General features: G+C 39.9%; 1 protein-coding gene across 1 annotated transcript in view; it reads left to right on the forward strand.

Moving 5' to 3' along the window:
• The window catches only part of camkmt (calmodulin-lysine N-methyltransferase), a 237,027-nt gene that overhangs the window by 165,119 nt on the left and 55,358 nt on the right, over window positions 1-16,550 (forward strand). The window contains 3 exon segments of the mRNA NM_001016430.3: window positions 7,978-8,038; window positions 9,682-9,736; window positions 10,799-10,862. Of these exon segments, the coding sequence (NP_001016430.2) occupies window positions 7,978-8,038; window positions 9,682-9,736; window positions 10,799-10,862 (180 nt within the window).

Consider the following 16,550-nt stretch of genomic DNA (forward strand, 5'->3'; position numbering starts at 1 on the left):
GATCCAACACTTGTGTCCTTGTGTGTTGGGATAAATGGTTTTACATGTACAGTATGTCAAGCTTCTACATCACTGGGATAACTTACCAATTTAGGTTTCATATTTTTCACAAGAATTTAAAAAAAAAAAAGTACGTCTTCAGAGACCAATATTCCAGTGTAGCATTTGATAATAAATGAGTCCATTTCTCATTTTCAAACCTTTTAGTCTAAGCTGATGCCCAAATGGTGTCATACTAGGCTTAAAAGCCTGGAACCTTGGCTATAGGTGATGGAGCCGCAATAAAAAATATATGTGTATGCTTGGTGCATAATAGATGCATAGATCTTAATTATCATCATATATAAATAAAAAGCGTGTAGTCCAAATTGCATTGACATGTTCTGAAAAATATCTTGTCAATAAATCATGACTGTACAATTTCACTTTTTCTTCAGCATTAAGAGCGCTTTTAATTATATATGGTGTGTAAGTTTAAAGCGGCTATGTGAAAGTAACAATAAAAAGCAGGATCAGTGAAAAGGAATCGCTTATCTTTGTGTGTTTTGGACTTTGCTTTCCTGTTTTGTTATGGAGAGAATCATGGAGATGACGGTATAAAATATAAACCGTGTTCATGCTTATTTGGGCTTTATGGGCTGTGCTCTATGGTAGGAATAAATCACATAGCGCCTCCTAGGATGGAACAGGGTCTGCAGGAGCACACGCCTGATGTGTAGGATCACTAGGAGTAATATCAATGAATTTTGATTTCTTTTGAGTTTCAAGGGCTCGTCAATCATTACGGTGCTTAAGGCCATGGATGGTCAAGTTCTCATGAGCACCTTCTGCATGATACCGAAAAAGGAGGAATATCTCACTCAGTAGTCTAGGAAACAACAACTGGTGGCAGCCATGATGATAAAGAAAGTCATAGGCCAGGGACCCCATACCTTTTTTTTACCCCTGAGCCACATTCAAATGTAAAAAGTGTTGGAGAGCAATACAAGCATGAAAAATGTTCCTGGGGTTATAAATAGGGGCTCTGACTGGATATTTGCTAGCCATATGTGGACTGGTAGCCTAAATGAGACTCTGTTTGGCAGTACATCTATTTTTATGCAACCAAAACTTGCCACCAAGTCCGGAATTCAAAAGTAATTAACTGGTTTGGGGGCACTGAGAGCAACATCCAAGGGGTTGGTGAGCAACATGTTGCCCCAGAGCTTCTGGTTGGGGATCACTGTGATAGTCAGATGTCTGGACAACTTCAATCAATTTTGTTAACAACAATTTAACTCCACCTATTGGGGTTCCAACCCACTCAGAAATATACTAATATACTAATAGTGAGCAATACCATGATAATCAACCCAAACAAAAACAAGTTGCCCCTGCCCATTTGATTGTATTATTCTAGACCAAATACCACTTGGTTTCAAAAAATATCTTTACTCTTGTTTGACTTACCTCATCATATATAATGCAGCTAATACTCCAAAAACAGTACTTTAGATATGGTTGGATGGGCTAGACAGAGTAAAGCAAGGAAATAACTAGAGGTGAATGAGACTTTTCCAGCCACAACCTCATCTGTTGGGTAAGCTTATCAAAGTTCCAGGGAAGTTTAGAGCAAGAATTGGATTTGACATTAGACATTTTTTCTCATGGAATGTAATTTAGTTTATTAAAATGGTGTTGTTGAAATGTATTAGATCATACAGTCATTCATAGGGAGACTTGGGGGCACATTCATTAAAGTACGATAGGTCCTAATACAAACAATTCGTATTTTTTCTAAAGTTTACAACTTTTGCGTATTTTTTTTCATACTTTGTGACAATTTGCTTTTCGCAATGAGTACTAAAGTTTCGGAATTCATTCAAGCTTCGGTATCGGAGCTTCGGTATTGGAGCTGCAGAGTGCCATTGAGCCCTATGGGAGACTTTCCTTGGGCCGGGTTGGAGCTGCAGAGTGCCATTGAGCCCTATGGGAGACTTTCCTTGGGCCGGGTTGGAGCTGCAGAGTGCCATTGAGCCCTATGGGAGACTTTCCTTGGGCCGGGTTGGAGCTGCAGGGTGCCATTGAGCCCTATGGGAGACTTTCCTTGGGCCGGGTTGGAGCTGCAGAGTGCCATTGAGCCCTATGGGAGACTTTCCTTGGGCCGGGTTGGAGCTGCAGAGTGCCATTGAGCCCTATGGGAGACTTTCCTTGGGCCGGGTTGGAGCTGCAGAGTGCCATTGAGCCCTATGGGAGACTTTCCTTGGGCCGGGTTGGAGCTGCAGAGTGCCATTGAGCCCTATGGGAGACTTTCCTTGGGCCGGGTTGGAGCTGCAGAGTGCCATTGAGCCCTATGGGAGACTTTCCTTGGGCTGGGTTGGAGCTGCAGAGTGCCATTGAGCCCTATGGGAGACTTTCCTTGGGCCGGGTTGGAGCTGCAGAGTGCCATTGAGCCCTATGGGAGACTTTCCTTGGGCCAGGTTGGAGCTGCAGAGTGCCATTGAGCCCTATGGGAGGCTTCCAAAATCATGCACTGAAGGTCCAAAGTCATAAAGGTTTTCCCGCCGCTTAGGATCAGATCGCCATTCGCAAATGATCATTTCAATACGAAAATTTCGGATCGTAAGTGCGAAATCTTTGTATTCAAACGAACAAAATTTTCGTGACTTTTGCAAACATCAGAAACTATCGGATTTCGTGATTCGGATTCGTACTTTAATGAATCTGGCTCTTGATGTACATAGGATGCCCATAAAGTTCCTCAGAGTGAAGGATGTGGGTCCAGCTGTTTAGGTTGCACCAACTCCCTCCGACCACTTTGATCTTATTGGAACTAATTGCAGCAGATTCATGTGATTCTCACAGATTGAAGACTTGGAATTGACTAGACTGGGATGGGTATGTAATGTAAATGAAAGTTTAGTGACTGCCAGCAGGGACACTTCCCCATCCATGATCTTGAATAAAGGCCTGTCGTTTTCCTCCTCGATATTGTTGTCTGGCAATGAACTGGAAACACTGTGGGACGAATACATCATAGGTCATCTGATAGCTCAAACCTCCATATGCTGTCTTAAATGGGATCCATCAGTTCTGTTTTCCATCACAATAACCTTTATTTTTGATCTGCGGCCCATTGGGAGCTAGAAATAGCTTCTATTGTTCACTGCTTGTTCCAATGTCGCGTTTACAAATTGCTTGTTGTCTCCTGTCCTGTCTTTTTATTGGACATATGTTGTTAAACATGTCCACATGACCCACCTACAAGCGCGTCTGTTAGGGGATATTCACAGCATCCGCGAAGTGAATGGGCAGTACTGACATTACTGGGTTCAGTTAATTATCAATAATCCCTGCATTGAGTTTGCACTGATGAAAAAGGGGCGGATTTATTTAAATTCAAGATCACTGTGATTTCATTTTTTGCAATAAAAAATGTCATTATTGCCCAATTCAAGTTTTTGACACTTGGAATTTCAGAATTCATTTTCAAACTCGATTTTGCACAAAATGTAGCCGCTGGCGAGCTTCTGTAAAATACAGTGGAAGGTTTATTTTAGAATATTTCAGCTATTTGTAAATTTGAGATTTAGAAACCGTTTGAGATTTTGCAGAGTTGTTGGTAATAAATAGTAGGATGTTATACAGGTATGGGATCCCTTATCCGGAAACCTGTTATCCAGAAAGCTCCAGATTACGGAAAGCCTGTCCCATAGACTCCATTTTAATTCAATAATTTGGAATTTTAAAACCGATTTCCTTTTTGTCTGTAATAATAAAACATTACCTTGTAATTGATCCCAACTAAGATATAATAACCCCTTATTGGGGGCAGAACAGCCCTTTTGGGTTTATTTAATGGTTAAATGATTCCCTTTTCTCTGTAATAATAAAACAGTACCTGTACTTGATCCCAACTAAGATATAATAACCCCTTATTGGGGGCAGAACAGCCCTTTTGGGTTTATTTAATGGTTAAATGATTCCCTTTTCTCTGTAATAATAAAACAGTACCTGTACTTGATCCCAACTAAGATATAATTACCCCTTATTGGGGGCAGAACAGCCCTATTGGGTTTATTTAATGGTTAAATGATTCCCTTTTCTCTGTAATAATAAAACAGTACCTGTACTTGATCCCAACTAAGATATAATTACCCCTTATTGGGGGCAGAACAGCCCTATTGGGTTTATTTAATGGTTAAATGATTCCCTTTTCTCTGTAATAATAAAACAGTACCTGTACTTGATCCCAACTAAGATATAATTACCCCTTATTGGGGCAGAACAGCCCTATTGGGTTTATTTAATGGTTAAATGATTCCCTTTTCTCTGTAATAATAAAACAGTACCTGTACTTGATCCCAACTAAGATATAATTACCCCTTATTGGGGGCAGAACAGCCCTATTGGGTTTAATGAATGTTTTATTTAGTAGACTTAAGGTATGAAGATCCAAATTACGGAAAGACCCCTTTATCCGGAATACCCTTGGTCCCGAGCATTCTGGATAATGGGTCCTCTACACCTGTATTAGATTTTTTTGTCCAATTTAACACAAGCAATTCTATAAATATGCTATGCTAATTTGCAATTAAGTAAACCTTCATTCACAGTTATTTGTGTTTTTTTTCTAAATTTAAAAAAAAAATGGAAAATTTTCATTTTTGTAAATTCCCCCCATTTTTTCTAATTGGAATCCTGCTCTGTAGACTAATACCCCATAGAAAAGGGATGTGTGTTGATTACTCAAAGCAGCCAGACACATTCAGATAATTAACTGACAACTTTTTAACATTTTGGTAAATTAATTTACTAAAAAGTATAACAACTTTTTCGAAAGTATTGAAAAATTTGTGACAAAATTCAAGCTTTGATGGGGTCAGTCTTTGCTAAGGGTTGTGTTTTTTTCATACTAGAATTGAGTAGCTGGCTTATGCTTTATTTCAGGCGGCATTTTCGTGCTTTGGTTTCTCAACCTTTTCATAATTCCCAGCTTTCATACATTCTCAGCCCTATAGCTTAAGCAATTAAGTGACATCTCTTGGTTTTGATTAAAAACCATTGTGAGGTTAGAATTATAGCAACGGTTGCCAATACTATGTGGAGAGAATGGAGTTTGACACAAATGAAGGCAAAGCCAAGGCATTTTCGCTGTAAAAATGTTAATGTAGTAAGTGACAAGGTTGTAGATTTACACAATGAAGGACTCCATGAATTTAAACTCCAACACCGAATAATAAAGGGCAGGCGAAACCTTGTAATAAGATAGCGCCAGTAAAATGGGAGAAGCTTGCAACAGGCAGTGTAATCTAATGATAACAGGTGGTGAGACACAAGTGGTGAAAGGAGAATCTCTATCTGAAAGTCAATAGGCTGAAATCACACAGCAAACTGCACCCAAGCGGATAAAGATAGTTCTTCAATAGACAGTGGAGCGGAGCAGCATATATAGCCGTGGACTTTTTTTTATCTTGTATCAGATTGGACTAATGGATTTTTAAACTGTATATAAAACCTGCTGCCTATTTAATATTGTTTGCTATTTCTGTCTTTAAATTGCCAGATAGCATGTTAGATACCTCTACCCAATGGTTTTTAGACTTGTGTACAAGCCCTGCCCTTTAAGTTTAACAAGTCTCTAAGGCCCTCTTAAGGTGGCCATACATGGGTAGATTTAGGCTGCCAATTAGAGGCCTTTAGGGTAAGAACCCACAGAGCAAGTTAAGGTGCCCATACATATTAAGATCCACTTGCGAGCCAAGCGAGCGGATCTTCTCCCGATATCCCCATCTACGGGTGGGCGATATCGGGAGAATCCAGGCTAATTCGATCGTTTGGCTCTGGGGCCAAATGATCGAATTCTAACGGCGGCAATGGCACAGTCTGTTCAGGGACCGCATCAACGAGCCGATGCGGTCCCCGATCCGACTGAATCTTTTAACCTGCCCGATCGATATCTGCCCAATTTCAGGCCAGATATCGGTCGGGTATGGCCGTCGTTTCACGGGCCGATAAGCTGCCAAATCAATCCAAAGGACTGATATCGGCAGCTACAATCGGCCCGTATATGGCCACCTTTACTCGCCAATGATAGATCTCTGCTATCGCGGGCAAGCAACTGCTCTGAAAAGGCTTTCCACCGGCAACAATAGAAGTCCACGGTGGAAAGCCGGTCTCATTGCTTCAGTAATCCAAAGAGACGCAAAGGTCTTTCCAACAGCGACTTCTATTGTTGCCGGTGGAAAGCCTTTTCGGAGCAGTTGCTTGCCCGCGATAGCAAAGATCTATTAGGGGTGACTAACTCGCTATGTGGGTTCTTACCATTAGATCTTATCTGCCCATTTATAGCCCCCCAGCTGGGCAACCTCTGCTATACACAACGTCATGTTGGCGGGGTGAGCACTGACAGGGGTGATATACAATTTGCAGAGAGGAGGGAAGCTGACATGGTGCTATTACAGGTGGATAGGATTTTTTTTTAAATGATTTTGGCATACAACGCTAACCCTATCCCCCCCCCATAAAATAAATAGTGAGGTCTGCACATAAATCATTAAAGACGGCTTCATCTGGGTGTGGCAATGTGATGAATATTCAGCATACTGAGCATGGCGTGAAGCACTTTTTTGGTGGTAGATTTATGGTTGGCAGTAACCCATGACAACCAAATAGATGTTTGCTTTCATTGCTCTACTTGCTGCTGGCTAAAAAGAAACTCACTGATTGGTTGGTATGGGTTAGTGCCAAGGTGTTTATAAATGAGCCCCATGTTTAATAGGGAATTTTGCCAGTTCAACACAATTATTTGCAAAACTTATGAAGATTTTGTGAGAAGTCAACACTCAACGTTACTGGCCCAACTTTTATATGTGTGTCTGCTATTGGCTTCAGGGCAACCATAAAATACTGTATTGGCTCATGACTAACACGGCGTCCCCCAATAATGTGAGATTATCAGACAAGAGTAGCTAAAGGCTGCCAACTACCTAAGCATTTCACCTTTTAGTTCTATTTTATTATGTTGTTGATGAACCTTAACTAAGCAGCGTTTCAAGTGTAAGAGTAAAATAAAAAATTGAAGAACAAATTGTCATAAGACGCTCACTGTCTTCATCATTCTAATGTGTAATTTAGACGAACATTTAAGGGGCCACTAGTACTTCATTAAAATTTTCTCTATGGATTTATCTCTTGAATATGTTTAGAGCTGAATGCATATTGATGTTGCTTTCCCCGCCTAGCTTCTATGAATGTGATTCAGCTTAAGGCGGCCTTACACGGGCAGATTTTAGCTTCCGTTTCAGCTCCTTTAGTCTCAGTCTGCCCGTGCATGGGGCAGTGTTATGGGCCTACCCAACCAATATCTGACCAAAAATCAGCCAGATATCGATCAGACAGGTTTAAAAATCTCACCCTGATGGCCCTGTCATTGTGATCCACAAGGGAAAGATCCACTCCAATCCAACCTTGCCAAACCAGCAGATCTTTCAATGTATGGCCAGCTTTACATTTTTAGCCTTACCTAAGCAGCCATTGTCTTTCAAGCAGGCTGGCAACAAACATCTTTGTTTGGGCCATGGCCTAGTAATTCAGGGGTGGTATGGCACACTGCAGGCATGACCAGTTAAATAAGGCCATAAATCACATTATAGCAAAGAAATCTCCCAAGGTTGTCTTGTGCCATTGGTTCCATGAGCATCAAGGCCTCTTCCTGTGTTCTCCATTGTTATTATAAGAAATAACCCATGCTAATCCATCCACCATGGCAACAATCAAATAATTTCTGTTCCCTTATCAGCTTGAAAATTGCATATTTGTTACCCAGTAGCTTTACAATAGGATTTCAGTACTTTCATTTTAACGTGCAGGACGATATGCTTTGTCAGTGACATAAACCTATTTAATGAAAAATCATAGCCAATATGCCTGTTGATGCAACAGAATGTATTGCTGCTATTAATCTTCTAATATATTGGTATCTATTTACATTTTTAGGTGTGTGGCCTTCTGAAGAGGTAATGGCCTACTACTGTGTCAAGCATAAAGATATATTCAGGTAAAGGATTATATCACAACTTTATATTTCTACTCCATAGTGTTTATTTTGTCAACTTAAATGCTCTATCAAAGCCACCTAGACCAGGGTGCCCTGGTTGACCCAGCGTGAAAGGAGTTTGGGGACGTTCACCTAGACCATACGTGAAAAGTGACAATCTATTGCACTTGACATAGAATTTCCAACAGCCTGCAGGTCCTAATATTGCACAGCAAGCTTAAATCCAAGCTCCAAAGTCCTTTGATTTCCACTTAAGGCATTCCATTCCACTTTGATTTTTTTGGTAAAACAAGTCAGGCTTTAGTCAATGAGTGTATGCTGTGAAGGTCAGACAGGATAACATGCAAGCTGGAAACGCTCTTCAGCTGTTAAAGCCATTGAGCTCCATATAATAAACAATAGCGTATTGCTAATAGCAATGGCATACTGTATTTTGTAGGGTTATTGTTCAGCAGTATGGCAGAATTCAAAAGCCTGAAGATACAGTATAAGTTAATATACGCAACAATGCCACTGACAATTGCATGGGGCATTACTGTAACGTGATACAGGGACCTATCATCCAGAACCAGGACCTGGGGCTTTCTGTAGTTTGTATATCCATACCTTAATTTAAACATTAAATAAACCTAATAAAACTGTTCTGCCCCCAATAAGAGGTAATAATATCTTAGTTGGGATCAAGTACAGGTACTGTTTTATTATTACAGAGAAAAGGGAATCATTTAACCATTAAACCCAATAGGGCTGTTCTGCCCCCAATAAGGGGTAATTATATCTTAGTTGGGATCAAGTACAGGTACTGTTTCATTATTACAGAGAAAAGGGAATCATTTAACCATTAAATAAACCCAATAGGGCTGTTCTGCCCCCAATAAGGGGTAATTATATCTTAGTTGGGATCAAGTACAGGTACTGTTTTATTATTACAGAGAAAAGGGAATCATTTAACCATGAAATAAACCCAATAGGACTGTTCTGCCCCAATAAGGGGTAATTAGATCTTAGTTGGGATCAAGTACAGGTACTGTTTTATTATTACAGAGAAAAATCTTTTTTAAAATTATGAATTATTTGATCCAAATGGAATCTTTTGGAGATGGCCTTCCCATAATGCTGAGCTTTCTGGATAACGGGTTTCCAGATAATGGATCCCACATCTGTACTGTAATGTTATCTGGAGAGAAATTCTGGCCCAAATCCGATTCTGGAATGTTGCATAAGGATACAACTGCCCATTGTCCAAGTGTTTGCAGGACAGGGAATGGGACTGACAATGCTATCCTTTGCTCACAATTATCTTTCGTTACTCTAGCGAGTTTAGGTTTAACAGAGAGCGCTATTGACAAAGGGGGGAAAATAAGGAGCCTTCGAGGATTTTTTTCAGCTCAGCGGTGGCTATGTTGCAGAAAACACTAATGAGGGAACCCCCACCGCTCTGTCTGCTTTGTGACTTTTCTTTTTCATAATTATTTTTAAAACGCACAACGACATGCAGTCGCCCGGTAGTGTTCCTCTAACTTCCTGGTAACTTCATTTTTTTTTTCCCTGCTGCAGATGGCAATTTATTCTTGTAACATATATGTGTCTGCCCATTTTCTTCTCTTTTGTATGGACTCCTATGTTGCATTTCTCTTTTGCAGGGACCTTGCTGTGTGTGAGCTAGGGGGTGGCATGACATGCTTGGCTGGGCTCATGGTAGGTCTTTTCTCAATCCCAATCCCATTCAGCAGGAGGAACAAAAGGGAAAATGTTCCACTGCCTCCAACTGCTGGGTCAGAGAACTGTCAACAGCCTCAGCTGCGGTCAAGCTGCTGTCTTGAGAGACCTTCTCGGCTGTCTTGTATCGTATCATATTGATTTTATGGTTGCCTCGGAGAGCAGAAACATTTTCCTTGAGTGTAGTCAATATCTCTTGTTGTGACATTCCAGTCCCCGGTATGTTACATCTTGCCATAGTTGAAACAATTTTTTTTTTTTTCTTCCCCCCCGATTACAGTCCCATTTGCTAAAATACAGGAATTGCCCGGCGAATCACAGTTGGAGCACCATGATATAGCTGCTAATGTTTTGCCTGCATTATTACACCAACAAACATGATCCAGAGCTCTCGGTAATTAGATTCTTTTGAATGAGACGGGGCCATTCAGGAACGTCGGTCACCATTCTCTAGTTTGTGAGTCGGGCATTCAGAAGATATTATGTGGCAGCCCCAGTGCATTAGACAAGTTTTTATGTCTCTGCAAATAAAGGCATATTGTTACACTGATTGGCATTTGACAAACCTGTCGCGTTTATACAATGTGCTGAGGTTACAGCCCAATGTGCGAGCATGTCAAACTCACAAAAAAATTACCCTCACAAAGCCATCTGCCTGCAATGCAAAGTTATATGAAGGGCATCAGGCAGTCAGACAGAAGCGAGCTGAAAGGCAGAGTGACAGCTTCGTATGATGGCTCCACTAGATAAACAGAAAGCCGCAAATGAAAGCCTCTCAGAATAACATCATCCGCTGTCACAATGCAATTACCGGAGAGACTGATAGCAAGATAGAGACTCCCGCAAATGGAATGATAAAAGTATTGACTGATTTGATTGAATGATTAAAATAATGCAGACATAAAATGAAAAAGAGATTGAAGATTGTTACAGAGGAATAGGTGAGGATGCATGATACTGAAGGCTTGTCACTTCTGTCTACACTTCCAGCCAGACAAGCACATTCGCTTCATCGTACGCTCTGCTCTTTTTTCCCTGCAGGTTGCCGTTTCTGCCGATGTCAAGGAAGTCCTATTAACTGACGGAAACGAAAAGGCCATCAAAAGTATCCTTATTATTTAGGCCTAGGACAGGGTTGGCGCTCTTATCCATTTTACCAAGCAAGAAAGAAATGGAGCCTGTAGAGGGCAGGGAGGCTATAGAAGTGCTAGGGAGGCTGGGAGGGTAATGGTTAAACAAACATTTCCATAATGTCCCTCCAGGGATGCTGGGAAGTTCAGGGAAAACATGGGGAGGCAGGGTAACCCCTCGTGATGATAAGATACTAGAAAAAATAATATGAAAGCCAGAAGGGGTCATAAGTGCTATGGAGCAATATTGATACAATTCATTGAGATTAGGGCTGTCAAACTTTTTTTTTTTTTTTTTTACATTTATACTGGCCTTCGGGTCATTGTAGTAGGTGGGGGCGTTACATGGGGTGGGCTAATGGGCAGGGTGGGTGGAGAAATGTGCAGAGTGGGTGGAAATGGGTGGGGTAGGTGGTAAAATGGGTGGAGTATAAACAGGTCTTGCCTTATAAGGATTAGTCTGTTAGCTGGGAGGGTCAGGGATGGGAGGGATTTGTAGGATATTACAAATTTACTGGCTATTACATTGTCAGTAAGTTTGTAACTCCAGCCCCAGCCCTAGCTGGTGATTTACTGGTGGGCTGGATACTTGCATCCAAGCATGCTCCCACACTTGGTTACCATGGTGCCTCTTCTTATGTATAAAATGTAACTGCCCCTATTGATGCTGGGAACCATGGAACTGCCACCGCCCTTGACCTGGCGGTAGCTGCAGGGTTCCTACAGTGGGTTGCATTAATAAGGGTGCCAGACTTGCGCCTAGTGAATTGGATGTGCAGATAAATTGAATGCATGCTTTAGAAGTCATGCAGCCCCCACTAGATGCAACTTGCAACTGTTTTGCACCGAGACACAAGCAGAATTGCCTCGCTTGTGATGCTTTGGGAGCAATTGTGTTGGGCGCAATTCAGAGTACAGCTATAATTATATTTGAATTATGGGAAAGACCAATGCACTGTGGGTAAAAACATGGTCCAAATTGCACACTGCACTTGTACCTATATAAGGCCCCTATAGATTCTACCTTAAACCAAGCTTATTTCCTGTTTTAAAATACAAATTTCTACCTCTTTGTGTAACCTGAAGGCAATAAAATGCATAAATGTGTCTGCTATTGCTAATTATGATATCATTTTATTGGTACAATAAACAGTGTGAGCTCTGACAATAAAGCCTGGCTGGAACAAACAATGCTGTGCCCAGAATAACACTGCAGAAACACAATGCGCTTTGCCAATTTAGCTAACGCCGCCCAGCAAGTGTATCTTGTCGAATCCAATCCCGCAAGAACCCCAAATCATAGGGATAAAGTGACCGCCACTAAAAATATTTCCTTCTGAGAGTTAGAAGCGCATTTGCATAATTTTACTATCAGATTTGAATAATATCCGGCCAATTGTACTTTTCATTGCTAATTTCTGCTATTAAGGGTATTATGCCTGGGCGAGGAACATTTCTGCTATGACACCGCTCGGCTGCCGGAGAATTGAACTGTACAGTAACAGGAGTAATTTGCAGCTGCTCTGAATGGCACGACTGGCACGGGATCTGATTTCTACAGGGAAGCTGCTGGAGATTAACAGGGGAAATGGAAGATGTCTATTTGCATTTCTGCCCTTTATTCATTTAACTTGAATTGTCGGGGAAGATGAAATTGTTATTCCTCGGCAATTACCGCAGCTAATCACACCTAGGAAATTCACTGCAGGTTAAAGCCAGAGAAAGGCTGCAGTTTAACAACTGTTTGACCTCATGTCTACAGCTTCACATATATCCTCCTGGGACATATATACATACCATTGTATATATACAGTACATGTATACATATCACAGTGTAGTTTGCACTCTGTTTGTACAGGTATGGGAACCGTTATCCAGAATGCTCGGGACCTGGGTTTTTTTTGGATAAGGGATCTTTCCGTAATTCAGATCTCCTAAAAAAAAATATTTAAACCGTAATTAAACCAACTAGGATTGTTTTGGCTCCAAAAAGGATTAATAATATCTTAGTTGGGATCAAATACAAGGTACTGTTTTATTATTACAGAGAAAAGGGAATCATTTAACCATGAAATAAACCCAATAGGGCTGTTCTGCCCCCAATAAGGGGTAATTATATCTTAGTTGGGACCAAGTACAGATACTGTTTTATTATTACAGAGAAAAGGGAATCATTTAACCATGAAATAAACCCAATAGGGCTGTTCTGCCCCCAATAAGGGGTAATTATATCTTAGTTGGGATCAAGTACAGGTACTGTTTTATTATTACAGAGAAAAGGGAATCATTTAACCATTAAATAAACCCAATAGGGCTGTTCTGCCCCCAATAAGGGGTAATTATATCTTAGTTGGGATCAAGTACAGGTACTGTTTTATTATTACAGAGAAAAGGGAATCATTTAACCATTAAATAAACCCAATAGGACTGTTCTGCCCCCAATAAGGGGTAATTATATCTTAGTTGGGATCAAGTACAGGTACTGTTTTATTATTACAGAGAAAAGGGAATCATTTAACCATGAAATAAACCCAATAGGGCTGTTCTGCCCCCAATAAGGGGTAATTATATCTTAGTTGGGATCAAGTACAGGTACTGTTTTATTATTACAGAGAAAAGGGAATCATTTAACCATTAAATAAACCCAATAGGGCTGTTCTGCCCCCAATAAGGGGTAATTATATCTTAGTTGGGATCAAGTACAGGTACTGTTTTATTATTACAGAGAAAAGGGAATCATTTAACCATTAAATAAACCCAATAGGGCTGTTCTGCCCCAATAAGGGGTAATTATATCTTAGTTGGGATCAAGTACAGGTACTGTTTTATTATTACAGAGAAAAAGGAAATCATTTTTAAAAATGAGAATGATTTGCTTATAATGGAGTCTATGGGAGATGGCCTTCTAATTCAGAACCTTCTGGATAATGGATCCCATACCTGTACAGAGAAAAAGCACTTAATTAAAAAAATGCTTAAAATGGACTCTGTTGGAGTCCACACTTCAGTGCCATTTATATAATAACAATAGAGTCCATTTTAAGCATTTTTTTTTATTTTAATTAAGTGCTTTTTCTCTGTACAGGTATCAGATCCATTATCCAGAAAATTCTGAACTAGAAGGCCATCTCCCATAGACTCCATTATAAGCAAATCATTCTAATTTTTTAAAAATGAGTTCCTTTATCTCTGTAATAATAACACAGGACCTTCTACTTGATGCCAACTAAGATACAAGTAATCCCTACTGGAACAGTCCTATTGGGTTTATTTAATGTTTAAATTATTTTTTTAGATAACTTAAGATATGGAGATCCAAATTACCGAAAGATCCCTTATCCGGAAAACCCCAGGTCCCAAGCGTGCTGCATAATGGTTCCTATACCTGTAATAGTAAAACAGTATAGGTATGGGATCTGTTATCTGGAAACCCATTATCTAGAAAGCTTTGAATTGCAGGAAGGCCAACTCCCATGGACTCCATTTTAAATAAATAATTACATTTTATAGAAGACTTAAGGTGTGGAGATCCAAATTATGCAGAAAACCCCACATCCTAAGCATTCTGGATAACCGGTCCCACAACTGTACCATGCACTTGATGGTAACTAAGCTGCATGAATCCAAATTGATGTAAACACAATCATATAATATAATTCTCTAATCATTTTTAGTGGATTTTGAGTTCTTAAACCTGGAACAAGGGACATTATGTGGTCCATGTGTTTAGGTTCATGTATAATCGAAGTATGGGTTATGGTGCCTATTACAGACTGGTATGTTACCTGGGATTTAATCAATATATTAGGAATGAATAGTAATATGAAAATCCCTAGCTTCCCCTCAAATCCTGTAGAAACTCACTAATGATTCTTTATGGTCTGGATATTGGATTTACAAACAGCCATTTGTAATTCATAATTAATAGCACTTACCTTTTTAATATTATTTTTTGCTCTGGTTTTTAGCTTTTGAACATGCATTGGAAGTACAACTATAGAACTAGTGTTTTCAGATGTTTTGGCAAAATGCTAAATATCTAAGAAAATATGATTGGAACAGTAAATCGGCTATAGTTCCAGGAGTCTCCAGAGAAGTAAATACAGGTATTGAGCCTGGGTTGCAGAATGCTAAGAACTAGGGGTTTTCCAGATGAGGATCTTTGAGAGTTATAATTTGGATCTCCATACCTTAAGTCCACTGAACAATCATTTAAACATTAATTAAACCCTATAGGGTTATTCTGCCTCCATTAAGGATTCATTATATCTTAGTTGGGATCAAACAGAAGGTACAGTTTTATTATTACAGAGAAAAAGGAATCCATTTTTAATATTTTTAATTATTTGATTAAAATGGAGTCTATGGGAGACGACTTTCCCATAATCTGTGGCTTTCTGGATAACGAATCCAATACCTGTATGTACTCATGTAAAACTCACCCTAAATAGCCATCAGGCCCTGTTTAACTGAACCTCAACAGAACCTTTAGTATAACCATTACCCTGTTTTAGTTAAAAGGATATTAAAGATAGTAAATAAACTTCCATCCATAATTCTCACCTGAACTGGCCTCAGGATGGGAACTGATGGACCTTTACTATAATTCAAGCTCAGATTTTTAACGCCCTCAAATTGATACCCCCAACAGATCCATTTCTAAACTTTTTGGGTTTAAGCACCCTTCTGTGGTTCACAATTTGTATATGCCACCTTAACTTTATTAAGGCTAGGCTTCAGAATGGGACTTCCTTCCATTGGTTTATGGCCTCCTAGTTGGCCTACCTTATGTTCTGGAAACCTCTGGCAAAAGGAAGGAAGTGAAGTTTGAGATCACATCCTCTATAACAGTGGTCCCCCAACCTTTTTTTTTTTTTTTTACCCCTGAGCCAAATCCAAATGTAAAGAGAGCAACACAGGCATGCAAAAACTTCCTGGGGGTGCCAATTATAGGTCGTGATTGGCTATTGGTAGGCTCTACATGGACTGGCAGCCTACAGGAGGCTCTGTTTGGCAATACACCTGGTTTTTGTGCCTCCAAAACTTGCCTGGAATTAAAAAATATGCCCCTGCTTTGAGGCCACTGAGAGCAAAACCCAATGGGTTGGTGAGCAACATGTTGCTTGCGAGCCACTGTCTACTATGTCATCATTTTGTTTGGTTTTTGTTTTGCAATAAGATTGCGTGACATATTAAATGCTTGTTGCCACCAAACTCATCTCTGATATCATTTAATATAATTCAGAGATTCATGCAATAAAAGCACATTATACGCTTTACATGAGCCAATGTAAAATATATTTCTTAACTTACCATTTGGTCCATGTGGTCTGTGCCCTGCCCATGATTATGCATTCTAATCATGCTAAAGTACTTATAATTATCCATGATTCTACTTAGTATCCACTTTGATTCTATGGAAGTTGCATGTGGAATTGTCTCATTGGAAGCCATAGTGGCTGTGAATAGAAACCCTAGTGTAACTCATTGGCTAATGAAGGAATTTAGGGCACTCTTCTGCCCCAATTCTGGTTTCTATATTATAGAATCTATAGGCTTGGGGTTTCCCCAATAAGGAATCTGTGCATAGAGCACCATGGCTTAAGGCTACTAAATCATTACACATGGAATATCTTGGATTGTAACCTGGATGTATCAACTAC

Source organism: Xenopus tropicalis, chromosome 5 (genome assembly GCF_000004195.4).
Source record: "Xenopus tropicalis strain Nigerian chromosome 5, UCB_Xtro_10.0, whole genome shotgun sequence".
Lineage (NCBI taxonomy): Eukaryota > Metazoa > Chordata > Amphibia > Anura > Pipidae > Xenopus > Xenopus tropicalis.